Here is a 27,947-nt window from a genome sequence, read left to right as displayed (position 1 = left end):
CTACATGAGATCACGTGTCGAAAAATATAAGCCAGATACAGCATGGATATGGATGCTTTGACTTATGAGTTCCACCAGAACAAAAGTTCTGCTCAAAAATCCACAAGTCAAAGCCGCCATGTCCGTTCCAATTCTCCAAGCTCTTGCAGTAAACAGGCTTAACACCAGGAATTAAATAGAAAGCATCAGAAATAAATAAACAAGTTTTTTTTGTTCTTACCGTATGTGTATACATAATGTAATGTATATATAAAGTATTTTAAAAAAAGCAACTTTAAAAATATTTTTTTGCTTCAAAGCACCATCGTGTTTACAACAAAAATAAAACTCACAGTTGAAAAAAGAGTTCTAAGCGAGTTGAAGTTGAAGTGATGATAAACGCATAATGAATCTGCTCAAACAGCTTTCCATGAAATCATTGACGGCAATAGACGTCCAATCCATTCCAAATCATTGGACTTCTATTGCCGCAAATGGCAGCCAATGCATTAAGTTCAATGAGCATTCGATTTTCTTTCGGTTAGTGTACTAGAACTCTAGTAGGAAAACTTTAGCATGCTAGTAAGACCACTACATGTTATTATTGTGATTCACTTTGGCTTGTTACAATTCATTTTTCAAGTGTGTTTGTTAGTCTTAAATTCTTCTTCTATTGTTTGTTAATAGACCTCAAAATTACTGTGTTGAAAAATGTCTACTATCAATAAACATGCCAAAGTAATCATACAAGTAAAAATACATGGTGTACCAGTACACAGACCTTCCAGAATATTGAATAAATACTCAAAAACCTTAGATCAGAAGAGCTTGATTTAAAAAAGGTGGAAAAAACCCAAGAGTCTCAAGTTGATTGAGGTAAGGCATAAATAAGCACAGTGTGTGTATATGTGTGTGTATTTGTGTTGCCTAAGTCCAGCTGTTGTAAGGACCCGTCACCTGAGTGAGGGCGTAAGGCGACACGGTGACCACGCCATCCCTCGGTAACGTCCACGTTTGCCGCGTGGGGACCCGGACGGCCTCCCCGCGTGCCTCCTCCTGGGTGGCTATTCCTCCGCCGCTGCCACCCTCCAACTTCAACCTCTCCTCCTCGTCCTCCTCCTCCCTCTCACGCTCCCTCCTGGCCATCTTGGCGTCCCACGCGGCCATCCCGTGGCCCGGCTCGTTGAGGGACTTGTGCTGGTAGAAGACCAGGGAGATGCGCGTGGGGTGCCGGCGGTCGGGTTTGAGGATGGGCGTGGTGGCGTGCAGCTCGCGCCGGGCACACTCGATGAGGACGGAGCCGTGCGAGGGCGCCACCGCCACGCCACCGATGTCACGGTCCAAGAAGTTGTGCTCGCTGTCCGACCACACCTCCTCTTGCTGCTTGACATCCTCTTCCGAGACGCCCGGTCCGTTCAGCCTACTGTACAGGCCCTCGGGGGGATGGCGAGGGGGGAAGGAGTGCGCCCCGCCCGGCTCACGTTTGATAGCCCCGGAGTAGCCGCTGGGGTAGCCGTTTGATGGGAATGAGTCGGGCGCCCTCGGCTGGTGGTAGTTGCTGGTGCTTTGACTGTAAGGGCCGGTCTGGCAACGCTCGGCGCTGGGGGGGCCGGGTGAAACTTTGTTGGGAAAGCCAGGTTGCTCTATTTGAAATGCAAAAATAAAAAATAATTTCAATTATGGTTGACAGCCAAGGACTTTAAAGCAATATTTAAGTTGGGATAGTTAGCATTGAAAAACCATGATCGGCGTCAACCCTCCCAGGCAAATTGGATTGGCCGTCTAGCACCACCATTGGCAAGTGTTGGTTTGATTTATTTTCCTCAGTAGAAAATACTAGCCATAAAACTGCCATTTTACAACTAAGAAAACATTTCTAAAGAAATACAATCATCGTAATGGTTTAGTGGTCGACTAGCCTGAGGCGTGGGATCGATTCCCATTCAGTGACGGTATGACTGCGAGTGCAAATGGTGGTCTGTCTCTCCACATGCCCTACGGCTGACTGGCGACCATTCTTTCGCTGGGATAGGCTCCATCCACCCCCTGCAACCCTTGCGAGGATGTGCAAACGTTACGGATGATGAATGAATGTTAAAACAGGTCTGTACTGTAGCGTAACACTAGAGGGCGCTTGTTTATATTGCTCTTCTACAGATGACATTGTCTAATTTCTATGATGTTTTTGGCCATAGTTTTCATGCTTTCCACATAATTGCACTCAAAGGTAAGAAATGCCTTGAACCTACCACCCTTGGTGGGGGTCTCCCGCTTGACTTTGGCAGCTTGAGCTTTCAAACGAGCCTCCTGCCTTATCTTGCGAGCTGATTTCACTGGCTCAGCCAGCAGACGCACCTTGCCCAACACAGACAAATGCCAAACATGTCAAAATTGGTGTTTAAGCGCATTTTTTCCGTCATGGTCACAGACTGCTTACCTCTCTGGGGAAGGATGACAAAACCTGGAGGGCACCGGTTTGAACCTTGGCCCACTGGCCTTCAATACGACCAAACTCATCCCTGTCCGAGATCTTGTAAAGAGGAAGAACGTGGAGCTGCTCGTCTTCTGGTATGTTACGGACTGCACGGTTATCTTCTTTTGTTAAAGTGCAAACCTGGAAAAAGAAGCCAGTAAGTACGTACGTGTATGTTGTCTGGATTGCCACGGGGTTGCTGAGCGCTCGCTTACCACAGTGCTGCCGTTGTTCATGTTGTGGTTGTCTTTGTGAGCGTGCGCACAGAAGTCCACGCAAGCCGTGACTCCGGAAAAGGGACGTCCGGGCCGCCACCCCAGCCTGCAACCGCCACCTTTCTCCTCTTGTTCCACCTGGAGCAGAGACAGAAGATGTTTGGTTTTTAGAGGAAGCAAAAATGTATTTTTGAGGAAACATTTTGGAAGAAAAGTGGACCGTACTTGGTTCTGGAAGGCTTCAGGAGCGAGGCACTTGTACAGTGGTGCAAGGTCAGTGGCAAGACTTTGGAGGTTTTTCTCTACCTTCTCCTCCTAAATGCAACAAAAATATCAGATTCGAAACCTTCAGTTGTTTGACAACCATTGCTTTACAAATTGCAGAAAACCGATCTTCCGAGGCTAGGAATTTCCACATTTTTGCCAGGGGTTGTATCAGGATAATATTGAAAATCTGGATCTGAAAATCCCGGTTATCAATGGTGGCCTTACCTGCTCCGGGTAGTCACCAAGGAGGCGGAATTTGCGTGGCACTTTGCTGCGGGCAAACTTGCAGCCGTTGAAGTACATGCTCCAGGAGCAGCCGAAGGAGAAGGAGGCTCCGCAGGTATCCGGGTGTAAACCTTGACAGGCGCAGGTACGACTGTGGAGGGCAATCAGCACAAAATAACTAGTGGGAATAACCCGCACATGGAGACCTGGCTATGAATATTTATATTTGATTGACGACTGCAGGTGTCCGGTCCATTCTGTGTACATTATTCAACAATAGATTGGATTTCTAATGTCGTTAATGGCATCCCTTGAGTTAAATGAGCATCCTATTGAGCAAGGGTGTCGAACTCAACCACTTTGACACCTTTGCTATAAAAGATTACCGGGCTGACTTACTCTTCATTGAGGGCGCAGCGGCGGCAGGTGGGCGAGCCGTATTTGAAGAGCGTGTCGGTGAGCTCCCGGTAAAGATGGTCGGCCACCGCTCGGGGGATTCCCTCCCACGCCAAGATGAGGATGACCAGCACGGCGCTGTCACAGTAGTGTCCCGGTCGCTGCCGCACTAAACACAGCAGCTTCTCCTCCTCGCTGCCACGTCGGACAACCTGTCACGCAGTCGGATATACGCGTCCATCCGTTATGACCTGACGTATAGAAATGCCTGCATCCGCATGTGGTTGTTACGTACCCATTTGGCGATAGGGCACCCCTGGGAGCTCTTTCCTTCTTTTCCAGTGTATACAACCACTTCCAAGCGTACTGCATTCCCCTTGGCGCCATATCTGTAACACGCAAACACATCAAAATTGAGTATGGTCAACATTTATGAGTAGTATATAAGTGTATACGTGTATGTGTACATGTGTATATGTGTACATGTGTATATGTGTACAGGTGTATTATGTGTGTATCATGTGTGTATTTGTGTATATGTGTATATGTGTATATGTGTTTACGTGTATATGTGTATCTGTGTATATGTGTATGTGTGTAGTATACGTGTATATGTGTATATATGTATAGGCAAAAAATGCATATGTGTATGTGTATATGTGTACATGTGTAGTATACGTGTATATGTGTATTTATGTGTAGTATACGTGTATGTGTATATATGAATGTATATGCATGAAATGCATGTGTATATGTGCACGTGTAGTATACGTGTATATGTGTATATATGTATGTATATGCATGAAATGCATGTGTATATGTGCACGTATAGTATACGTGTATATGTGTATATATGTATGTATATGCATAAAATGCATGTGTATATGTGCACATGTGTAGTATACGTGTATATGTGTATATATATATGTATATGCATAAAATGCATATGTGTATAAAAAGAGAAGCTCTAACCTTTACATTAATGTAGTATAACGGTCCCATAAGGGCAACCATAAATATGGTTTAACCCAGACGAATCATTACACCCATAACCCAGTGAACGCTGCAGTTATCTCTCATGTCTGTTATGTCACTCTTTTCCTGTCTCAACATGCCACTTGTGTGTGTGTGTGTGTGTGTGAGGAAGGCGCACATGCTGAGCGCGCTTCCTTTTAATGGCAGGCTCCTTGGGCGACCCCACCGCATTCCACCGAGCCTGTGTTTGACACGCTCAGCATGTCTGCTACCCGGTGAACCCGCCCACACGGTGCAGTCTAAATAATAACAACTACCGCAATAGTAGGAGAAGGATTTGCACGAGTTGTCGTAAGACCGGATAGAAAACTGTTGAAACAATGTTTTGCAGTTGCTTCTATAGCCACTGCTCTTGTACCTTGTATGTTAATTCTTTTAGTTTTAACCCATTATAGGACACACACTTACTGCCAGTCAAAATGCATGGGGCATTTACTAGAACTGTCAACGGCCACAAATCAGTTAAATATGATCAAATCATAATTATAAGGATAAGAATAATAAGGAAATAATAACAAAAACAACAACCACCAGATTTTGAACAACTTTTACCCGCAAATGTATCCGCCTATTCCTCCCAAACACCTCCGGGTCTCACTTACTGCATGAACTTTTTTAACAGCTCTACTGATAAGCAAACTGAGGTACATTACCTGTTCTCCATCAGTTCCCTTACTGCAGCAACACTTTGTCCGGCTCCAAGGTGAGTGTAGTAGGGACCTTCTTCCTTTTCAATGATTTGGTCTGTGGGTGAAGAAGAAATGCGTTAGAAATGCCAAACATGATAAAACTCAAAACACAATTTCTTTTTACCTAGACAACAGTACTAAATGTGTCCTGTATTCCGGCGGTATTGACTTACCCACGCATTGACAGCAAGGAAGCTCCGAAATCTTTTTGGAAGGCGTGTTGAGCAGATTCTTGGTGGGGGTGTCCAGATAAGCCATGGGCGAATCCAGGAAGCCCTGCTTGGATGGCGTGGACTCCGCCGAGTGGCCCCCATCGAAATCAGCAGACGTAGACAAGACGGTCACCGGCCCCGATTGCTCCAGCTTGTAATAGCTCCGCTGGCTCAGAGGCGGGGACTCCCTGGCGCCGGAAAGGCCGTTGCATGGCAGAACCGGACCGAGATCGGCACCGTGTTGCGGCCCCCGACGGGGTTGCGCTACCTGAGTTAGTGGACACCTTTCCCGCCCCGGTCCCGAAGCGGGATTGTGCTGGTGGAGTGGATTGTGGAGGTACGACAGGAATTGGCTTTCTGAGATGGGGGTCTTGTGTTGAAGCAGTTGCCTGGCTTCCTCCTGGGCTTCGGCGACGTATCGCTTTAGGTCGATCTGAGCCCGCGGGAGGAATAGGTTTCTCCGATGCGACAGGGCCGATTTCGCGGGGAGGGGTGTTTTCTTGCCCCTGCTTCGGTGGGAAGCGTCTCCGTTGGACATTCGTTTGGATGGTGGGGTCCCGCGGTTGTTTCCGTCCTCGTTTATTTTCTTCCTGGACTTGGAAGGAGTGGTTTTAGCTTTTTTTACGGGGGTCTTTTTCTGAGCCAGCGATAACGGTGAGCAGTGGTTGTATTTGATAGCCGACACGGGAGTGCCCTTCACGTGATCGCCCTGTGGCTGCTGCCTCTGCCGAGATTGGATGATGAAGGCCAGATCGGCCAATTGGGCGGCTACCTCCTCTTCGTCTCGGTTCCTGGTCGTTTTCGGTTTCTCCCGGTTCTCCCAAAAGAGACGCTGGCGGTCGATAGCCAGATCGGAGTTGTCGTATTCTGACTTGATGAGGCGAGAGCCAAAGTAAGTCTTCCTGTCGGGGGTCCCGTCACCGCCTGTCGTCCTGGCGCCTTGGCAACGCTGGATGACGTTGCCCTGTCTGGCCACGGGAGGGTGAATGACCGACGTCTGATGAGCAGGCGAGCTGATGACCGAGACTTTATTGTAGCGAATGGCTGGCGTTCGTTTGGCTTCGTTGGCCGAAACGGGAGCTTCCCACTCGCGTTCGCTTTTAATGAACTGTTGAGGTAAAGCTGCCAGTTGAGTTAAGGCCTCGATGGCGATGGCCTGGTCGAAACTAAGATTCCTCTTCTCCGCCAAAGTCTGAACGCTGGGTAACAGATCATTGGAGGGCGGTTCACTTTTGATCGTCTGTGGACCCCCGGCATCGTTCCTCGCCTCCTCGGACTCCTTCTTGATGGAGTGCAAATCCGCTGGCTCTGTTTTGATGCAACCGGAAGGACGCGAGCTCAGGAGTTTCTCCTCCAGCCCTCGCCGCTCTGTGACCGAGAGACACACGACCGCGGCCAGGGTGGACAATGGGTCTTGGCAGACATCGTGTGGGGCTCTGGGCTCTTCGTCTTCTTCTAGTTTGATCCTCTTGGGGGGACCCCGAGCGTCACGTGGATTAGTCTGGGGTCCGTTCCGAAGAGGGACGGCGGCGATGACGCTCCGGTGAGGCTCGGAGGCCATGACAGCTCCGCGATACGAAGGCTTCAGATCGGCGTGATTCCCGGATGTCACGTTAGCACCTTTAGTAGAAGGATCGGGGGAACCATTGTGGACATTCGCAGCGTCGCGTGCATGTCGGTGAAGTGCAACGTTACTCAGCTGCAGCCCGAGTGGCGGCCAGACGCCGAGGTTCGGGTTGCGGCGAGCTAACTCGCCCAGAGTTTTTGTACCAGGCGTGTGGCCTTCCTCCTCGTCCTCCTCTGCCGCCGTGTGGGTATCGTCCGCCTGCGCCTCCACCTTGCCATTGAACGACAAGCTTTCCGGAAGCACCTGTGACAGAAGAAAACGGTGAGTCAACACTTTGCGGAGCCATGCGTGACTCAAGGCGACACACCTCCATCAAGGAATCCAATAACAAAAAACTCACTCATGTTCAAGGCTGAAGAGAAAACCAGTCACGATTCTACTTTGAAAGAGCAGAGCGAGGAGTAGGATTGCATCACTACGCGTACACCGGGGCGGCCAACACGAGTGGATGTTTGCGTTGTGTTCGTATATATATCTGAGTTTAACTTCTATTTTGCTTTCCATCTGTACTTTAGTCAACTTAGTGAGCAGACAAAAGTTCCACAATGTTATAAAGCACATTAATACGCAAAAGTGTTTATCAACGGAGGTCAGGTCTTTTATCAAGTGTCTGTTTTTCTTTGCATGGAAGAAGCGCCTATTTAACTCTATCAGCGTCCAGCAGACTCAACAAGAATCATCAGCAGACCTCCTTCAGGAAACTAACCAGACACAACCAGATGTAGCCGTGCAATAACAGTATTGTTTTTGGATATATTATAGAGCAACTATTTTGATATTGGATAAAATGCATAAAGGAATATTTTCAGCCAAACAGTAAATATGCTAATGTCTGCTGTACTTTATGAACTTGCAAAAAACAAACAATATTATGTTAATAAAAATGTTGAATGTTGCATTAACTCTGATGCAAACGGATTGGACGTCTATTCAGATTGACATAAATTTTTTTTTTTTTAAAAACAGAGATTTATATATTGCACGTTTTGTTGGCTAATCTTGAAAATAATAGATGATAAATCAAGTAAAAATCCTTTTTGGCGGTGACTGTTCTGCACTGTCGAGTTGACCCTGGCTTAAACAATAAGCCCAAAACGGAGTCCCTGTTTGGTCAGCATCAAACGCTCAGAGACATCCTGAAGCGGACAACAATAGGTCCTGGTTTAAATAGAGGAAGAGCTCAGTGAAGTGGAGAAAAAAGAAAAAAATGGAAGCACAAACTATTATTCCTCGAGGTAAAAGCAGGACACAAGGATTTACATTAAAGAATACTTACTGTAGTGCCCCTTTTCGCCTTATTTTGACCCGAATAAATGAAAACGACATGTTTGCAAACATATTGATTTCCATTAACTGATTAACTCACGCACCACCCGTTTGTGTTGTGTTGCCTTTATAACCCCTCGGTTTTCCCCACAGAAAAACAACGTCTCTCGTCAGGGTCCCTCCGAAAACTCTGCACGCCCAAGCCTGTCCGGGACCCGACAAAACACTCAAAACATTGGGACTGAAATCTGTTCGGCGCGTGCTCGAAGGCCACCCCTAGCAACGGCAATCCTAACAAAGCTCCCCGTAATCGGACGACGCGTCTCCAGGGAGGTTTGGAGTGCTTCTTCCTGCAAGCGAACACCCATGGCGGCGTCTGAGAGCCCATTTTAGCCACGCTCCAGAGACCGCGTCTCCCCTCCTAGGCCTGAAAGTGTCTTGCCGCACGTGAGAGTCGAGTGTGCGAATAAAAACAAGCCGACGGAACGTGTTTAAAAAAAATAACTCCAAATTACGCGGGTAAAAAAACAGCAGGTGCACAAGTGCGCCTCTCCAGTGACGGGTAATATCGCTGGGAGCAGAATTTCCCCAGGACAAAGCACCATTGAAAGGAGGTCTTTCAAACCCACCTGCGAACGACAAGATCCTCCACCCGAATAAAAACCAGCTTGCAAATTAAGCCCTCCGATCAGCTAAATCCTAGGGATGAGCTCCACGCCATTACGGCTCTACTACGGTCACTAAGTCACACTAGGCTCTTTTTCTGAGTGTTTTTTTTTGCTAGGAAACCCCCGTGCTTTGAGCAGGGTGCCCCCCGTGACCCCACGCACTCAAAGGTACGGTGGCCATCTTGCTCGGCCCCCCAAAGACTACGGCGGCCGAGCGCGGGGGGCAAAGTGTAGTGACTTGTGGGCCCTCGGCGGCGCAGCTGAGGGTTACGCGCCCATGTCGAAACGCACACGCGTGGGAGCCAGACGGCCCGCTCATCAGCCAATAGCGTGAGGAGCGTCACGGTTTGTAAATTATCTTCCATGCAGAGGCTCTCCTAAACAAAGGATCCCCTATGTGGGCTTTTTACTCCAGTACTACGCGCGGGGATCGGAGGCAAGCTGTGGAATGGACGGCGCGCGGACGCTGGATCTGGCTGCCAGCGCCACGGAGATTAACCCCCGAGGCACCATATGGAATGACTCAAACGTGTGGGGAGGTGAACGCGTTGGCCGTTGTGGCCGTGGAGTCCACTTTTCACTTTCTTGGTAGCCAAACAAATGGTAGGTTTAGGCCCAAATACGTTGCCAAGACAACGACAAAAGGCCACAATTGACAAAAAAATGACAAAACCCTTGAGTGGTGTTAACCCCAAATTCAAAAACATTTTAAATAACCCCAAAATGTTGTTTTGGAAAGTCACTTTACATTTGACTATATAGTGCAAGGGTGTCATGTGGGCCAGACTATTTTAGATATAATATTTAGATTTGTTTTATTTTTATAAATGGATTAAAAGAAATGGATTAAAAGCCCTGAATATTCTGTTTTTTTATAGACAAAACAATGTTTAGTTTAGCTTTCTGTCTATATATTTTTAGATTTTGCAAAAAGATTTTTGAACTAAAAACAGAAAAAATGTATTAAAAAGTTACAATTATTGATTTAAAAGGGGGAAATCAGGAAATTTAATATACATCTATACTCTTCATTTTAATTTGATCCTAAAACAGAAAGTCGGCACTCATGATTTACTTTCTCAGACCGCACATAAAGATGTGGCGGGCTAGAAATGGCCCCCGGGCCGCCACTTAGACACCTGTGATTAACAAAATGATGAAATCCCAAGATCTGCAACAACAAAAAATAAAATAAAATGCCACAAATGTAAAATGTTAAGCTTTTTCCTGGACATGAAACCCTTTAGCTGCCATTGATGGCCATATATGTCCAGTCAATGGCCCTGAAATGTAAATGTTGAGTGGTAGCCATCCATTTTCAGCTCAATTTTGCGGATAAATGACAGAACTAATCAATGACTGGTCAGAGGTCAAATTAGTTAGAAAGGTTTGATATGAAGTCACCCTGCAGTGAACATTCCTGGCCATCTATCACATGACTGTGACGCGAACTCCCCTCCCTGGAAAAAAAAGTTCCCCTGACTCAAGACATGTGACCTCCGACATTAAGTCCTATTTTTTGTCCTGTTTATGATCGGTGACGCAGTTGCACATTTGGTTGTGGATGAGCATGAAGTAACTGACACTAAACTGCACCAAAACACTTCAGAAATTGGCTTCATGGGCAGAGTTTGACCTTTGTGAGGATAAGCAATGTAGAAAATGAGTGAATTAAATTCAAAAACAAAAAACAAATAGGTCCAAAAATACCAACTATTAAATTGTTAAAAATGTAAAAACCTTTTTAACCATTTAATAGTTGGTATTTTTTGACCTAGTTATGTATTTTTTTTAGAAACTATTAAATACTAACTATCAAATGGTTAGAATGTAATAACATTTTTAAACATTTAATCTATTAATGATTTTTTAGAAACTATGAAATGGTGAAAACTATTTTTACATTTTTAACCATTTAATAGTTGGTATTTTTTACCTATTTATCATTTTCTATATTTTTTATCCTCACAAAGGTCAAACTCTGCCAAATGAAGCCACTTGAGTGTATTTGTGAAGTGTTTGGTGCAAATAAAATGCGAGTGCTGTTTAGTGTCAGTTACAGATGGCAATGATAGGAACTGTCATAGCTTGTTGAACTGGTTGGACAATGGCAGAAACATAACAAACTTCAAACCAAGACAAACAACAAGTTTATATTCCTGCCAAACCATGACGAACGACAATTATCAACCATCGACCATCAATCATAGTAGCGGAGATACTTTGCAAACACAGGCTTTTATTTGGTATTTTTTGTTTAAATGCAATAGAAACTGGCCAAAAGTCAACAGGATGCCAACTAGAAAAACCCACAAAATAGGCAGGAAGTCAACCAAAGTCAACAAGAAGTGACCCATAACTATTGAGTGAGCCAAAATTAACTCATTGTCTGCCATTTAACAAGCTTAGAAAGCTAATCTTTCAGTGCCATTGACGGTGGCAGACGTCCTTTTTTTTTTGACGTGGAGAAATTTAACAATTTATATAAAATGTGACCTGAAAATGCCGCAAAAAGAATAGGAAATGATTAAAAATCTATGAGAAGTGACCCAAAGGACCGCTAGTATGTTAGTTTTTTGAACTAAAGCTAAATTTGTGAACAGTTGGAGTGTTTGTCATTCCTTTGGCCAAAAATGGAAGTGAATGTAAATCAGCCTTAGGCGAAGGACGTGCAAAGGTGAGCACGAGTTCAGTTTACACAAACGTACGCATTGACCCACAAACAGACAGAAAGGCCCATGCGCAGAGCGAAGGAGAGCAAAGGAAAGGAAAGGAAAGCAGGGCAAAGCGTGCAGGAGAGCAAACGAGCCCACCTCTCGTCTTTCTGCTCCGCCCCCCTCGAGGGGCCTCGTGGCTGCTGGCGTCGAGACAAAAACGGCTTTTGGAGTTTGTGTTATGGTGAGTCAGCACAGCACGTATGCGCACATGGATTGAAAGCGGCAATACAAGTTCACGTGACGCAGAATAATATAATACTACGACTGCATAATAAAAAAAATATAATTGATACAATACAAGATGAAACTAATATTTTAAAATCTGCCAACTTTTAATTTAGGTTTTTAAATTATACTCAACTAAAACAATTCATTATTTACACTTACATATGAAAGAAAACAATAATATATAAATATAATTTATAAAATTATTTTACGCTGCTTAATAATAACATACATGACTAACCCTACTTATATTTAAATTTTATAAAAGAATGCTAAGTAAAGATAATGTTATAAATATATATAGAGAGAAAGATAAGATATAATCCATTCTATAAAAATAAACATATTGACTAAATTAATAAAATAAGTGTTTAATGAGTTTGTCACTTATTTAAAGAGAGAGTTCAAAATAAAATGAGGTATATTTGAAATGTATTCATTAGTATTGTATTAACCTTCCTTCATTTGCTGCCAACCCTCCCACCTCAAATGGATTGGACGCCTATTGATGAGTAGCAAAAAAAACAAAACAAAAATGGCCATCTCAGTCTAGCCTAGTTACCTGGGTACAGGTTACCGAGTTTATAGTCTTAACCGTGCCTACTGGTTATCTCCGACTAAGCCTCATTATGACCCTGAGAACCCTCCGTGAGAGTAGGCAGGCGGGTCAAAGGTGGGCGGCAGACAATGAGGTCGCCGTGGCAACCGTCGGCGCTCAAGACCACCGAGCGGGGGGAAGCGTCTGCTCGGAAACACATTACTCTTGCTTTACATTAAAGGAGGCTCCCATTTTGGAGACAATCAAGGGGGAGGGGCCTGAAAGCTATTTTTCCACTAAACCTGTCTAAAATCTTGAAATTGTACTGGCTTTTATTTATGGGATGCTCTTTAAGGGGGAGCTCGAAACAGTTCTGCTCATCGGAACTGCACCTGTGCAATAAAAGGAAATTTTTTTACGTTTTCATTTTGTTGTATTGACTTGGAAACACGTGTGTTATGATGCATTATGCGGAATTATTACTAATATCGATTTTTTGGATGTAAAAACAAACAAAATATTCGAGGCCTCAGCTGTGACTGCATAAATAAACAGGAATAATATATATAGCCAACCAGATCCTCTATTTTAACGACCTGCCGTGACTTTTACTCATCTGTAACGTAGTAATCTTTATTTTCATTCACAGTGGCTTACATGGCAACAGCTTATGTAGCAATAGCACATGTGGCTATTTACTGGAGGGGCCAGTCTTTTGCTGATGAAGCTCACACACCCTTCCTGACAAACGTCTTCCACGGGATTGTGAAAAAGGGCAGAGGCCAAGTAGAGCTCTTCGTGTAGTGGCTTGTCTCTAGCTTTTCCTGTTTTCCCGCAACTATGTTTTGTGTGTTTTTTTTTTTGTACTGTGTCAAAAAAATCATCAAAATAATAAGAAAAAACAGATTGAAAGGGGGCTGAAAGTCCACTAAGGCTTGCCGGGGATTGTGTAAGAGCAGAATTGTGGTGGAGGTTTCCCTTTTTAAATCACGTCTGGTTTCACTCAGGCTCGCTTGAGGGCTCCCTCGTGGCCTGGTCTTATATTAGGCAGTCAAGAGAAGCAATGCCGACCTTCCAGGCACGCACACACACACATACATGAGCGCCACATGCTAAACCCGCCTTCAGGGACTCATTTAACTCATTGGCTGCCATTGACGATGCAAGACGTTCAATCCAAAGGTGGCGGATGAATAAACAAACTTCTTTCACACCAAATACTGATTTCTTCTCACCAAGTACTAACTCGTTCTTACCGAGTACTAACTCGTTCTGACAATGTACTAACTCATTCTCACCAATTATTAGCCCGTTTTTCATTCATATCATGTCATATCTGGGACTGCGTAAAAAAATCAATTGGAGTGAATGGAACGGTTTATTAAGGACGGTGTTATTTGAGAGAGAAAAAGAGAGGATTTGAATGCCTCCAAGGCAGAGTGAGTTAGTCGAAAAAGAGGATTTGAAAAGGATCTGAGCCACGGGTATCAAAGAGGTGGCCCGGGGGCCAAATCTGGCTCACCGCATCATTTTGTGCGGCCAGGGAAAGTCAATCATGAGTGCTGACTTTCTGTTTTAGGATCAAATTAAAATGATAGATATAGATGTGTATTAAATTTCCTGATTTTCCCTTTTTAAATCTATTTTTTCTGTATTTTATAGTTCAGACATTTTTTGGGGAAAATCAAAAAATATATCAAAAAAACATTCTATAAAAAACTGAAAATTCAGAGCATTTAATCCAGTTCTTTTAATCCATTTATATATAAAAAAAGAATTGAAATATTATATCTAAAAGGGTCTGCAAACCAACCCGAGTCTGACTCCCCTACTCTAAGGAATAGTGAGTTAGTGGATTCCTCGTGGCAGCCCTTGTACATAAACAAATCCCAGGCAGCCACACATTGACCCACATTTTGTGACGCTCCTTCTAATACTCTGGCCTCTGCGTGGTGGCCTCCCATGCTCTGCAACGGCGCACAAAGGTCTCCACTGAGTGATTCTGCAGGTGTTATATAACAGTCCCTCCTAATCTGCCTGGGCCTGGGACGGGGACGGGGAGGGCCACAGAGCCACACGGACCCCGGCTCTCAGTTTCTCCCTCCCCCCAGCCGCATGGAGACTGTAGAGCGACGCACATGGTGCGCGGCATGACTCCAACAACGCATAAAAATGAATGAGGACATTGCTACTAATCGGCGTGTGTCACGATTAAGCTTCCGCACAATGGCGACTAGGCCCCGAGGTAGGGAGAGTTATCCCAAGCCTAACCCCCAACAAAATAGCGAATAATGTTGTTTGGAGCCATTAGCCGCCTTAGAAACAGCTGCTCTGTTATAAGCCATGATCACAAAGCAACATTAGGGTTCAAACGCTGTCCTGTGTGTGGACAAATTACATTTAGGCCTTTGGAAACAACGATTACGAGAAACATCGATGAGAAAAGGTCAGTTAGTCTTGACATGACTAACACTAACGAGGGCCTTGTGTTTATGTTCAATATAACTCAAGAACGAAGAAAGGGGTTATTATTCCTGGATGTGTTTGTGATATGCAAGGGAAGTAATGAGGTCAAAGATTATAGAGGTTGCAAAAAAAATCTGATTTTTGCAATACTTGGTTAAGGATTATAACATTTTCATTGAAAATGTAGGGGTTTTAGAACAAAGTTAAAACAGTAGGATGGCATAATGTGGTGATGCTTTGAATTTGTATTAGAAAATCTTGGGTTATGCCCATCAGTCACACACTACAGTGGATTTTTGTTCAAGGATTTATCTCATTGTCCGCCAGGCACAACAATAAACGCCCAATTCATTCAAACTGCAAATGCTCATCCTTCAGAGCCATTGACGAAGCTAGCCGCCGGCCAATCCATTGTGACTGGGAGGAGCAAACTAACCAATGTTGATTCTTAAAGGGTCGCTCTACAAAGGCTTAAAACACACCCCGGACACATCACCGGCCAATCGCAGAGCTCGTACAAATAACCACTGAGATCTAAACCTCAGAACTGAAGTCGAGACGCTAACCACCAGACTACCCCCCATCCAACGTGCATCCCCGTTCCAGAAACATCATTGGCCGGTAGCCTTCCCGGTTCTCAAGCACACACTGCCACCCGCATAACAGGCGCATTACACCAACCACGTGGTGAGCGGCTGCCGCTGGCGAAAACAAAGAAGGCACCATCCCCGCATACTCACTTTAGTCACACATGCATTCACATGGGATGTCTATTCTCCACGCCCCTCCCCCGACTCAGAAATGTCCCAGGAAGGCTGCATTCCGTCTATAGAATCTCAGTTCACCACCAAAATGTTCAGTTATGACTCGCTATCCGCTACCCTTGCTAGTATTGGCAGGATAGCACGGAGACTTCGAAAATTCTTGGAGTTTTTGGGCAAAGATGGAAAAACAAAACTAACCTTGACGGCAGAGAGCAGGGCCTTGGATGATGGTCTTCTTCTCTTCAGCTCCACGCACTTCCTCAGCTTGCAAATCTGGTGGCCGGTATTGCGGTTGAGGCAGCAGCTGCAGCGTCCACAGCTGACGGTCCTCAGGCACGGTTCGCACCTCCCGCACCTGCTCCGCTTTCGCCGCTCTTTGCGCTGCTCTTGCTTCCACGAGGGCGGGCGGAGACCTCCCTCGCATCCCCAGGCTAGCAACGCGGCAGAGGTTTCGCCATAGCCCGTCTCGGATTCTGTTTCCAGGGAGAAAGATGAGCGAGTGCTCTCGGAGCTGCAGGAGAAGGCCGAGCTGCCGTCCAGGGACGGCGTGGAGGTCTTTGGCGGCAGGTCGAGCTCCGGAGCCGGGACCGCCGCACCTCTATCTTCACTCGTGACCTGGCTTTGGCGAACCGATGGTTCTGGAGATGACTTCCTATCTTTGGCTTGCGGAGTAGTAAGAGGAGGGTTGTCAGGAAGTTTTTGTTGTTCCCAGTAGGACCTATCTTTCAGGATAGAATCACTACAAATAATAACGGGGGTACTTCGCGCTACTGGCTTGGTAGGTTGCAACGTGAAGGGCTCTGGTACAGCAGAGGATCTGGAAACTGAATGTGTAGCACCATGAATGACAGTTTGAACATTTGTCCCGTCCCGCCTGGCAACCTCTGGTCGGGGCGACGCTGAGGTTTCAGGGGATTTGATGGAATTTGAGGTAGCTGTGTTTGGGACAGTTAGCACCTTGTCAAGCAACTGTACTGGAAGTTGCTCAAAGGACTGAGGCGTATCTGGAGGTTGCGAGAGAACCGTGATACCGACTGGGCTGGACTCGGTGTGATTGTTCTGTTTTGGTTGTCCCTCGCCCTGAGTCGATTCCTCCCTCGCTTTCTCGACTTCGTCCAATCTCTTGGGTGATTCCTCTGATACCATCTCCGTATTTCTATCGACGTCGATTCCGGTCTCTTCCGAGACAGCGTCGGCATCATCTTTAACGGGACTGAGTTTTTGTCCTGTCAGAGATGATAACAGCAGTTCATGCAAAACGGGAGGAGTAGAAGCCTCTTGGCGAGGGCTGTCCAGACCAGTGTTGTCACTGAGGTCCGGTTGCAGTTCTTCCGTTCTTCCAGGAGCCTCGGGAACAACCTTACCGATGATGCTAGTCTGGTTGTCTCGTGGCACGCAATCTTCCAGGGTGTCGATACCCGGGGGGGAGTCCGCTTTGAGGGGGCTGCCCTCTTTAGCACCTTTAACGTGAGCAGGCCCTTGAAAATCTGTCTTAAGCGAAACGGGCAGAAGTTCTTCGGGATCTGACTTTTCGAGGTCCTCATCGGTATTTGCATCGGCGTTGTCGGTCTTTGATGCCCGGTCCCGAATATTTGCTCCGCCCCTGGTCTTTTTGCCCCCCTTGCAGGGTTTTGGTGGCAAGCAAGAACGAGCTGACACTTGCGCCCTGCGGGGGGACTTTCTCTGACATAGCGTGTCATCTAATTGGCCAGAGTGGTCAGACACCTTGCACAATCCTCGAAGTCGAGGCGATCCCTTTACGATAAGGGGGTGGTCAACTACACTTGGGGACACGGTGCCTTGACACGGGGGACGTCCCCGACCCCTTCCGGTCGACTTGGCGGGGGCACTTGCGACTTTCTGGAGGCGGTCCTTCGCTCGCCCCCTGCCCTTATTGGAATTGCTGGTTTGGCGTTTGGCGCCGGCGACTTTTGGGCTGTTCTTTCTCTGAGCGGGGGTTCGTCTCCTTGCAGATTTGGTGGTGGCAGGCATGGCTGAGGGTATGAAAGGGCGGGTTTTTTTACAGCCAGCATGGGAGCCAGATTTGCGTGTAAATTATGTCTAAAATCAACCTCTAGTGTGTTTTTGGAGGGCGTAGAAGGTTGTGGCGCATGACCTATGAGGACAAAATAAACAGGCAATCAAGGTGGTTTGCAACATATACTAATTACTATTGCACCAATACCAATACGCCATAGATGTCCAATTGCATTTATCCCTAGTATATGTCCAATCCCTTTAAAGCAGAAAACAATAAGTTAAACATTAAAATGTCTTATTCCTCTGGAAAGATGCACCCTAGTTAGTTTACCGCAAGTAGAAGTCCAATCCATTTGAAGTGGGATCCATGGCAGTGAATTCAATTACAGTGTCTGACAAAGCCATACTAGTAATTAGTTTACTATTTTTTAAATAAAAAAAATGTGGCGTTTCCTCAATTTCAGCATTTCTTGGTAGCAAACTGGTGTCAAAAGATACAACTATAATACAACTAAAATCATTCATTTCCTGAACCACTTATCCTCACAAGGTTCGCGGGGGGTGTTGGAGCCTACCCCAGACATCTACACCGGGGGACACCCTGAATCGGTGACGGACAACCAATCACACAGGGGCAATTTAGAGTGTTCAACCAGTCTACCCAGCATGTTTTGGGATGTAGAAGGAAATCGGAGCACATGGAGAAAACCCACACAAGCATGCAAACTCCAGCAAATATATATCCTTTTTTTTTTGTGTTTACAGTAGGCTAGAAAATCTGCATCATCTAAATTTGGCCACGCCTGACTTACGTCCCAGGACAATTGTAGCGTCTAAATCGTCGAGCAAAAATATGGAATTCATAAGCATAAGTTGTGTTCAACCCAAACACGAGCGCTTCCTCCTTGACGTGAGCAGTTTAAAGGGCAAACACGCTGCCGAGTCGGGCTCTAAGCCAGATCCTCTCGTCGAATATGCTTATTACAAGCACGCGATCGCCTCCCCCGTCGTCCCTTTTTAATCCTATTTAATGTTATAGTATTTATTGATTGATTTTTGCACTTGATCAGCCTTGCCTACTGCGCCTAATCAGCGTGCAAGGGTGGAGGTGGAAAGAAGAAGACAAACGCCACTTTCTACACGATCCGTCGCCCGTGTGGCTTTTACCGACGCGTGTTTTTTTGAAAGAGAGAAAGAAAAAAATGCTTGACATACCAGAGAGAGGGAGTCAGTTGCGCCGTGTGAAGAGCTAATAATACTCCGCGGAGACAGCGAGACCTTGTATGCGTTTCCCCTCGTCGGCAAATTTAGCCCGCCGATGCTGATGGCGAGGCACTCGGCTGCTGGGCTCCGCCACCGACGCGCTCATGACAGGCGGGCGGGCAGGCGGGTGAGGGGGTGGTTGCGGGTCGGGGCGGGGTGTTGTGTTGAGGACGGCGGCTACCTTGGCTGGGAGATCGTCGTCGTCCAAACGTCAAAATGTCAAAACGTCCTTTCGTGTCACATCCGCGGCCAGGGCAGCCTCACTCGCACGCACGCTCGCTCGCTCGCTCCTCCGCGGGATCCCTCCTGCCAGACGCCGACCTTCTTCGGGCTCAACCCCGGTAGAGAGCTTCGTCTCCGGGCTAAAGGGGAGGCGTGAAAACCAGACACGGATGAGAGCTGTCAGTGGGGCTCGGATCGGAGTCATCTGTCCAATGAGAAGGACGCGGCTCATTGCCTGCCATTGACATCGATAGACGTCCGTTTCATTCCAACTGCATGTCAAAGATGAGTGTTTAGTGCAATTGAGGGGGATATATGTCCAATTCGGGAAGGGAGAATGAGAGGAAGTTTAAGAAATTGCAATGAATGACAACTAATGAGCAAATTTCAATGGGCTTTTATGAGAGTAGTTTTGTTTAGTGCATTATAATTTTTGGAACGAGTTAAGGCACAATGCCAGAAATTTGATAAATCTGAGAAAAGGAAAGCAAATGTCAACATCTTTCAATTTGTTTTAAGTACTTCCCAATGTGGTACTTTTGTTGCACTCTTGGGGTAGGTTAGTGTTTTAATTCAATTTTGATATCAGACAGAATGCCAGAAAATTTAAGAAATCTGATAAAATGTGTATTTATCTTGGGTTCGTACGGGCCCTGAAATCTATGCAAGCAGTTAGATTTTCATGATGCATTTTCAAGGTTTGCCACATGCTTGAATTTTGCACAAATGCCTGCAAGTGTTGTCCAAAATACAAATAAAGCACTTGAAATGCATGTGTCTGCTGTGGTTCAGTTCAATACTTTTATTGCACGACCAGTTCCTTTTTGTCACATTTTTTCCCCACCCTGCCACTTGGTTTGCTACTTTTTTCCCCCAGGATTCGGTGCGAAGGCTAAAGTCATTATCCACAAGTACTACTATCCACTATTTATGGGTGTGGCCATTGTATGACATCATGCCACCTGTTTAGAGTACAGCAGCGTCACTATTTGTTGTCTAGTATACTGTTAACTTTGCCCAATATTAAAAAAACTAAAATTTGTGTTGTAAAGATCGCCCAACAATGACCAGAATAGATTTATTTGAGCATTTTAATCTCCTCAATCAAGCACTCCAAGCAAATGTTTAATTTGGCTCCGCATCAATTTACATACAACGGCATGTATGTAAAACACACGTTCTATTACACACGCTTCATGCATAATGGGGCAGGTTGTTTACTCCTGTAAACTTGTGAGTTCATTTACAAAAGAAACAACCATGATTTACTCCAGACCACACTCCCATGTGTTCTTTCAAATCTGCTCACTTCAGAGTCTGTGTTTTAATCGCTGTCGTTTAAAAGTCGTCAAATGTCAGAAAGGTAGTGCTCCATCCAATTATATATTGCACGTGATTGTATGCAAGTCTCCTAATAACGTTTCTTTGCTCTTTGTACTCGCCATGTCTCCACAATGAAAGCAGAAAAGCGCAATAACTCATTTCGAGCTTGCTTCTGCTGTGTGTTTTACTTAGCAAAATACTGTGAGAGCTTTGTAAAAAGCTGAAGAAAAATTCCAAGTAAAACAAAAAGTGGATAGCAAAGTATTATTGACCTTTTTTTTCGCGGCAGTGCTTTGTTCCTACAATTACGTACAGTCCGCAAAGCAAAATGTTTGGGAATATGCCTGGCCGTGGACAGTCCGAAGACTATCATCCATCCGGACCTTTCAGAGTGGCCATCACGCTAGATTGAAGCCTTGGTTATGATCGATAGCTTGAAGTAGCTTCTGGTGCAGTGTTTGTACACTGGTGTATTTGGGAAGGTCCAACAGATTGAAGCACGTGTGAGCCACGGGCAAGTAATGTTCTCCACCGCTGGTTGGTTGGATCACAAGTTTAAGGCTTTTCATGCCCAAGATGGGTATGCGGTCACTTCCTGTGAGGAACACTGACGAGAAAATTGACATCATTTAATTGTTAGCCTATTTCATCTCGACGGGAGAGGCAAACACTTACAGAGGAACTCTTTCTTCTTCTCTAGAGGAAGCTTGTGGAAGACTTCCCAGAAGAGTTTGACAGTAGGGTGGTCTGCCCAGTACTCCCCTTTGTATTCGGTGCTCTGGAGAAAAGAGAGAAGGATAAAGGAACTTGGTATAGTTGTTGATGTGGTTGGAAATTAAAGATTGATAATGCAAAACCTTTTCAAGTTCAGTCCAGTCATAGTTGGTGTTGCCAATCACCATGGCTTGCAGTTCATTGGGCTGGAACAACTCGAGAACTTTGCCTCCACAAACCTTGTGGAAGCCTGCATAAAAGCACTCGAACAGTGGGGCGACCGACGTGTTGAATGAGTAGTCGACGTATGCGTTGACAAAGTCTTGCCTGGACAGAGAATTTTTTTTTTTTTACAGTATTGGATGTGAATAGAGGTAATTGATCCCAAGTATTTTATCAGAACATTTCACAATACTAAAATAAGTTGGTTACCTGTTTGATTTATTGACATTGATGTTTTCACCATTGGGTATGAGTTCCAACACCTCAGTGGCGCCGTAGTTTTCCTCTGTGATCTGAAAAGAGCAAAGAATGCCTTATTTGAATTGATTATCCTAGATGGTTCCTCTAAAGCTTCAGTGGTCCCGATTGGCTACTATCGTCTAATTCGTTTTGGGCCGTGCAGACGGATAACATGCTAAAAAGTGGCCCTTGCCAACCTTATGGTGCCATCAAAACCTCCATTAATTCACCTTATGGGCACTCCGCAATCACATTTACACTTACTGTGAAGTTTAAGCAGAATGTTTCCTCAAGATCATCTTCAGCATAGTCCAACAACAATTGAAGACTCCTTGTTTAAAGCAAAAAAAATATTGTAATGAAGTGGAAATGGACATGATTGTATGCTAAATTGAATCTTACCTTCCCACATCTGGCATGAGCTCCTTCAGGTCATCTAACATGGGATTTCTTTTTAAAAGCTTCTTGTACAGAGCCACTGGGAAATTAAGCTCCACAATGGTGAGGTTGTAAATGGCGAGACCGCATATGACTCCGATGAGGTTAAACAAATCAATGTCCTCGAAAGTCTGGAAGGAAAATTCACTGACTGTGATAGCGGTTTAAGAGTTGGTCAAGCGTGGCTGACATGCCTATTATATACACAGGAGAATGTGTAATGTCTTAAAATTAGTATGCTTGTGTTATTACTGCTAGCCATAGCTATGCTATTCCATTTAAATGCCATTATTCCAACGCTAACCTTGCTGGAAAACCAGAGAAGCCTGGACTCCTCGTGGTATCGGAACATCCCATATTTTGGATCTAGTAGCTCCTTCATGATAAGGAGAAAGAATTCCTTTCTCACACCCCCAGCATCCACTGCCTCTTCTCCTACAAAGATAACCTTCAAAGAAAAAAAACAATTCAGACTCATCTCACAATTACAGAGGTATTATTAAAACAACCTTGAGTGGCTTCTTGTAGTCAACATTTTTGGACTTCCTGAGAACTTCCATGGTGTCTCCAACTATATTTTCTCTCCGGACAATAAGGATAAGGCAGGGATTTACGGATTCCACGGCAGGCATGAACATGGAGCTTAAATTTTGCATTTGAGCCTGATCCACGGCCATCTATGGTTCCAGAAAATAGTGTTTTTAAAAGAGTCTTTAGCGCTTTAGCACCGTCAGCGCTCATTTGCCTTACCTGCATTTGTAAAACGGCATCGGTCTGTAGAAGAGTCGTCTTTGCAGGCGCATCGAATACAAAAGGATATCTGCACATGGTCACCACACCATCGTGACCCTGAGGACACAGAGACATGCATCACTCAGTGAGTGCAATTGGACAAGAAATCAGTGGAAAAGATTGAAATGGATTGCCTGTTTCTTTCTCCCGATGTAGTTTAAGCAGGAGAAAATGCTTACCACTGGGTACATTTGTCTCTGAATCCATGTGATGTAGTCGTTTCTGATGTCTATCAAATCATCCAACTCGTGAATGTAGAATTTGTCATATTGGATGATGTGACCAGCTCTTTCATTTACCTGAAGTGAAAGGAGAATTTGCTCCTTTCAACATTTGGATGTAGAGGTACCTACCCATATTATTTTGATGATCAAGCTTGCAACATGATCTGCTAGTGAATCTTTTCTTAGCATCAATGGAATATATATTACGATACAATTCATGATTTTTAGCACCATGACAAATATATATAGAGCAATATACAGGTATTTGAAGTATTAATAACAAGGAGTAAAACAGAGCATTAAAAGGAGGGCGGGTAGAAAAAAAAGAAAATCCTAAAAATATACACTCAATTCCCACCGTCCCAGTTCAAATGGATTTAAACGAAGGGAACTGTCTGTGGTCCTGAATGAGTTAAAAAAAGGCCCCTTACCATGTGGAGGATCTCCAAAAGTCTGAGTGACGTGTCCAAAAAACAAGTGAAAATTCTTTGCTCCGTGGATGGTATTCCCACTTTGTGCATCTGCAGTAAGTAAACCACCACTTCTTTGTACAACTCCACCAGCCGCTGGAAGACTTGGTGCTCAAATGTGGACCACCAGTTGCCTGAAGTAAACAAAGCAATCATTTACTTGCTGCAAAAACATTTTAAATTGGAGTTTGTTGCCTTGACCTACCTAGCACCTTAAGCGCAGCTTCTTTGAGGCCGAGGAGCGATTTGGCAAACGGGATGGCGATGGTGACAAAATTGTTGGGATCACCGAAAAGAGGACATTCGGGAAGGGTGAGGTAGAGTCTCAGTGCTTCGATGTCTGGAGGGGAGTTGCTTAGTCTGGGAATGAGATTCTTCTCCAAACTGGCAGCAATCTGACAGCAAGGAAGAAAGTATACAAGTCCGTTTTACTGAGATTGCACGTTGTTGATTCGGCCGTGAATCACCTGTTGGGCAATCTCAGGATAGTCCGGTGTAATCAGTCTATGAAATAGGAGACGGGCCATGTTCATATCGGTCCCTGAACATTTACTGCTGGTACTGTAGTGATCTGGATGGCTGGTGACAGAGGTAGATAGTTGATCCAGACTTGTTAGGAAGGTGAACATAGACTATATAAGTGTGTGACTAACCTCATGGAAAGGAAGGATCCGTTTAGGCAGCTTGCAGTTGAGAACACCAAGTCAATCTCACTATAGGTATCGCAACAGGGAAACCATTAGCACAACTTTTTTTAAATGACCGAGCCGTGTCAAATTTAGGAGAAGACTTCACCTGGAAATTTCTAGCGGAAGTCTTCCTGGTGTGTGATTCAGCCATTTTTGTATAGTTTCCTCATTCAAGGTACAAACTCTTCGCTGGTTTTCCGATGTGGCCATATTATCAGAGTTGTGTAGGCTCTGTGAAAACACAACCAAAAGTAAAGCTTTTGCACCACTGCACAATTCAAGTCACCCTAGTTTTAACTTAAAAAAAAATTAAAAAAACTTACATTGGTAGCACAATAATGAGCAAAGCTTTGGTCTCCTCCTGCATAAATCCTCTTGATACAACAGTTCTGATCTATGACTGGAAAGGTGGGAACGGTTAATAAATGTTTTTTTCCTCCAGATTATGAATCACACTTTTCTTAATAATTATGCTGGGCCTTTGATTTAGACACAGGTGTAACTTGTGCAGGATGGGGAAAAAAAACTTTATTAAATGAAGATACCTGCATCATCTGAATCAGCAGACTGTATCCAGGGACCCTTAACGGGACCGGGGCTTTTTCGATTACAGCTGGACCGCGTACCAAGTTGTCCATTCCCGCCCAGGCCAAACGAGTCCATCTTTCCGCAAGAGGGGGTGAAAGCCAACGTGTGCTGTCTTTAAACACAAAAGTGTTGTTTGAAAAAGTTGGGAAAAAACATGTGACGTCCAACTGGGAGAGCGCACTGACCTTCCACATGCAATTTGTGTGACAATGTTTCCCATGAGTTCAAACACCTTTCTTGGATTGATTTCTTGATTTGTAGAGTTATGCCCGAGCTGACCGTATCCTCCTGCTCCGAATGTAAAGACGCCCCCTTCCTGTAGAATTGGTAACAGCAGCTCTCAAATTTTTGGTGAAGAATACATCCATCACATTAGCTTGACACAAATAGTCAAAAATAGCAGATTTGTTCTTTTTGTCAAGTTACAAGAGCGACTGTCAGTTTATTTCAGTCACATTAGATGTGTATTCTCATAACTCATAACATGTGGTGATGAATTTAAGTGAACTTAACTTGGTCAGGGCTGCTGTGTGATCTTCTCCACAGGAGACAAAAATAACTCTCTGCGATCTGAGCGACTTTAGCAGGGCTGGAAATGATCGGTCTGGGGAAACAAAATAAAAACAGATTAACATGCATAAACATGCAATAACAAATACAGATGCCACAATCCATTAAGGGGGTCCATTACATCTTAACCCAAGCATCGTAACCAACATATAACAAATGTAAATAATAGCCAATATCTCCCAAACAGGCAAAATTGCAGTTTTCACATTTTTAAATGGCAGAAATACATTATCCAACCATCTCCTCACCATTGCTGTCATTGAGACCAAGCTGACCAAACTTGTTCCGGCCCCAACCGAACACTGCTCCCGAGAGAGTGAGGGCAAAGCTGTGGGCACCTCCTGCGGCTATTTGAGCAAAAGGAATGCCCTGCAGAGACTGTACAATTTGGGGCGTACAAATGCTTTGTCCATTTACTCCAAGGCCGAGTTGTCCGTATCGATTTTGACCCCAGGAGAAAACTTGGCTCCCTGCGGTGAACCAGTTAAGCATAATCAGAAAGACAGCGGTTGCTCTAACTGTGCGTGTAAATAAGACAAGTCTTACCTTTTGAAAGTGCGAGTGAGTGCCAGTACCCACAGGCTACCTGAGTTATTTGAAAATCAGTCAAAGTCTTGATGTTTCTAACGTTTTTAGGACAGAAAGGGTAGAAATGCTTTTCATTCATGCTTTTTTTTTTATCATTTCTAGAGCTTATTGTGAGAGTGAAAAAGTACCTAGGCACACGAAAACATTCTTCAAAGTTGTTTAAGCCCAACTGGCCATCCGAGCCAAGGCCCCATGAGAAAACCTGCCCGCTGTCATTCAAGGCAAGCGTATGCGACTCTCCACAAGACACCGCTACAATGATCTGAGCATCCAATGCCACCACCTGCTCTAATGGAGGACCAAAATAAAACATTTACCCAATGACATATTTCAAAAACACATCTATCCACGTGTTGGTAGGTGGGTGACAGTGAAACAGGTGGGAGAAACATGTCATTCACAGTCAGTTTTGGGAACGCCATGGAAGTAAGGTCCATGAGGCTGAAGGCAAACACCAACCTGGTTTCTTCCGGGACTTCTCGTGGCCCAGCTGACCTAGATCATTGCATCCACACGTGTAGACGGTGCCGTCCACCAGCAGAAAGGCCGTGTGCTTGCGTCCGCATCCCACATCGCGCACTCGCTTCCCATGGAAGAAGTCACACCTCCTGGGTTCCACCACTATCTCTTCATCAATGCCTCCCAAACCGAGCTGGCCATAGGAGGCATTGCCCCAACACAGCATGGTGATCCTTCCTTGTGGCTAAAGAAGCCAGCAGGATCCTATGTGCAGAAAGGGAGACAAATGGTGACAGTATTTGAGTTAAAAACACATACATAAATAAGCCCCAGAAACAACATAGATGCGCGATCGCTCAAGGCTATCCATTGTAAACAGATTAAAGGGGCCACCTTAGGAATTACTACCGTCAAACGAGCCACAGGTACAATACCATTTCCGTTTCCCATTCCAAATTAAAGCCAAAGCCAATGCTGGCCTCGCCCAAAGCAACGAGCTTGTTATCAACTAATTACTATGTAGTGCTTGACAACTAAGTCAGGCGTGTTTATTATAGATACCGCTATAGATCCCTATACAACACTTGGCTATTAGGCTATTAGCTAGCGCACTCTTTTCGCTGTCTTACTTTGATATAAAGCCCGACGGCGATATATACGGTTTAGCCTTCGAAAAGAGTAGTACCTCCTGAACTTTCCAGCCAATATTTAAAATGGAAAAATACACTGATGCGCCGTAACTCACTCACGTTTTCTTGGGTACACACCATGGTTGCTGTCTTTTAACACAGGCGTTTTTAAGAGTAAGCGTGACCCCGAAAGAACACTAAGATCGGCATTTTTAAAGTAGCACACGGTAAATCTTACCAATGCACACACCGCTAATGACGCTATTGTTGAGATCCGTTGTCAAAGTCACGTTGATTCACTCCACATAGCCTTTCTGTCAACAACTGCTGTTATGGGCTTGCTGGGGGGGTACTACGCGTAAAGTTGGCCATATTCACCAACCACAATTGTAGAATATACTTTGCAAATAAAAGTCATCATTTGGAGGTCTGCAGCGGCCAGACGCATGAGTGTTAGTTAAGCAATGCTCTTCTAGTCGATGTGAAAAAGTTTAGGAAAACACCTCGACTTCGTCTATGCATGCACAGTGTAGTTTTTGTTGCAGCTCGTATAGCCAGGAGCAAACGTGCCTACCTTTAATTTGAAGGCAAATTCGCGGTAGTTCCGCTACTGACGTAATCTTTACATCACGACGAGTACGAAGTGTCGCGAATCGTCCGGAATAGTCTAGTTTGGATGAGGTGCGCAAGCGCATGATCGGTCCAGGGACTTCCACTGTGTCAGAGTAATATTTTTAGACACGTTCTTGAAAGATATGTGATTTTATGAATGTA

At 44.9% G+C, this 27,947-nt stretch overlaps 2 protein-coding genes across 3 annotated transcripts; both read right to left on the bottom strand.

Moving 5' to 3' along the window:
* Window positions 1-268: 268 nt before the first annotated feature.
* On the bottom strand, window positions 269-19,359 carry tet1 (tet methylcytosine dioxygenase 1). The gene is made up of 12 exons (XM_077729842.1): window positions 18,958-19,359; window positions 15,961-17,878; window positions 5,453-7,361; window positions 5,244-5,334; window positions 3,851-3,944; window positions 3,559-3,767; window positions 3,160-3,310; window positions 2,893-2,982; window positions 2,668-2,805; window positions 2,417-2,593; window positions 2,229-2,334; window positions 269-1,622 (listed from the first exon to the last, which is right to left on the bottom strand). The coding sequence occupies exons 2-12, from the start codon at window positions 17,752-17,754 to the stop codon at window positions 907-909; spliced, it is 5,475 nt and encodes a 1,824-aa protein (XP_077585968.1). The 5' UTR covers window positions 17,755-17,878; window positions 18,958-19,359; the 3' UTR covers window positions 269-906.
* A 647-nt stretch (window positions 19,360-20,006) lies between these two features.
* Window positions 20,007-27,705, bottom strand: herc4 (HECT and RLD domain containing E3 ubiquitin protein ligase 4). Of its 2 annotated transcripts, XM_077729877.1 has the most exons (24): window positions 27,412-27,705; window positions 26,545-26,808; window positions 26,214-26,373; window positions 26,044-26,120; window positions 25,746-25,967; window positions 25,436-25,531; window positions 25,113-25,239; window positions 24,885-25,039; window positions 24,663-24,739; window positions 24,446-24,570; window positions 24,304-24,363; window positions 24,118-24,229; window positions 23,856-24,045; window positions 23,612-23,784; window positions 23,136-23,255; window positions 22,915-23,013; window positions 22,674-22,841; window positions 22,469-22,612; window positions 22,129-22,295; window positions 21,991-22,057; window positions 21,697-21,779; window positions 21,408-21,591; window positions 21,226-21,328; window positions 20,007-21,157 (listed from the first exon to the last, which is right to left on the bottom strand). In XM_077729877.1, the coding sequence occupies exons 2-24, from the start codon at window positions 26,768-26,770 to the stop codon at window positions 20,949-20,951; spliced, it is 3,144 nt and encodes a 1,047-aa protein (XP_077586003.1). In that variant the 5' UTR covers window positions 26,771-26,808; window positions 27,412-27,705; the 3' UTR covers window positions 20,007-20,948. The 2 variants fall into 2 exon arrangements, with proteins under 2 accessions (XP_077586003.1, XP_077586001.1); XM_077729875.1 differs by lacking the exons at window positions 25,436-25,531; window positions 25,746-25,967; window positions 26,044-26,120; ... (1 more) ...; window positions 26,545-26,808; window positions 27,412-27,705 and having other exon boundaries at window positions 23,091-23,255; window positions 25,113-25,348.
* Window positions 27,706-27,947: the final 242 nt, after the last annotated feature.

The sequence above is a fragment of the Stigmatopora nigra genome, chromosome 12, assembly GCF_051989575.1.
Source record: "Stigmatopora nigra isolate UIUO_SnigA chromosome 12, RoL_Snig_1.1, whole genome shotgun sequence".
Lineage (NCBI taxonomy): Eukaryota > Metazoa > Chordata > Actinopteri > Syngnathiformes > Syngnathidae > Stigmatopora > Stigmatopora nigra.
This window is presented reverse-complemented; position numbering and strand designations above follow the sequence as displayed.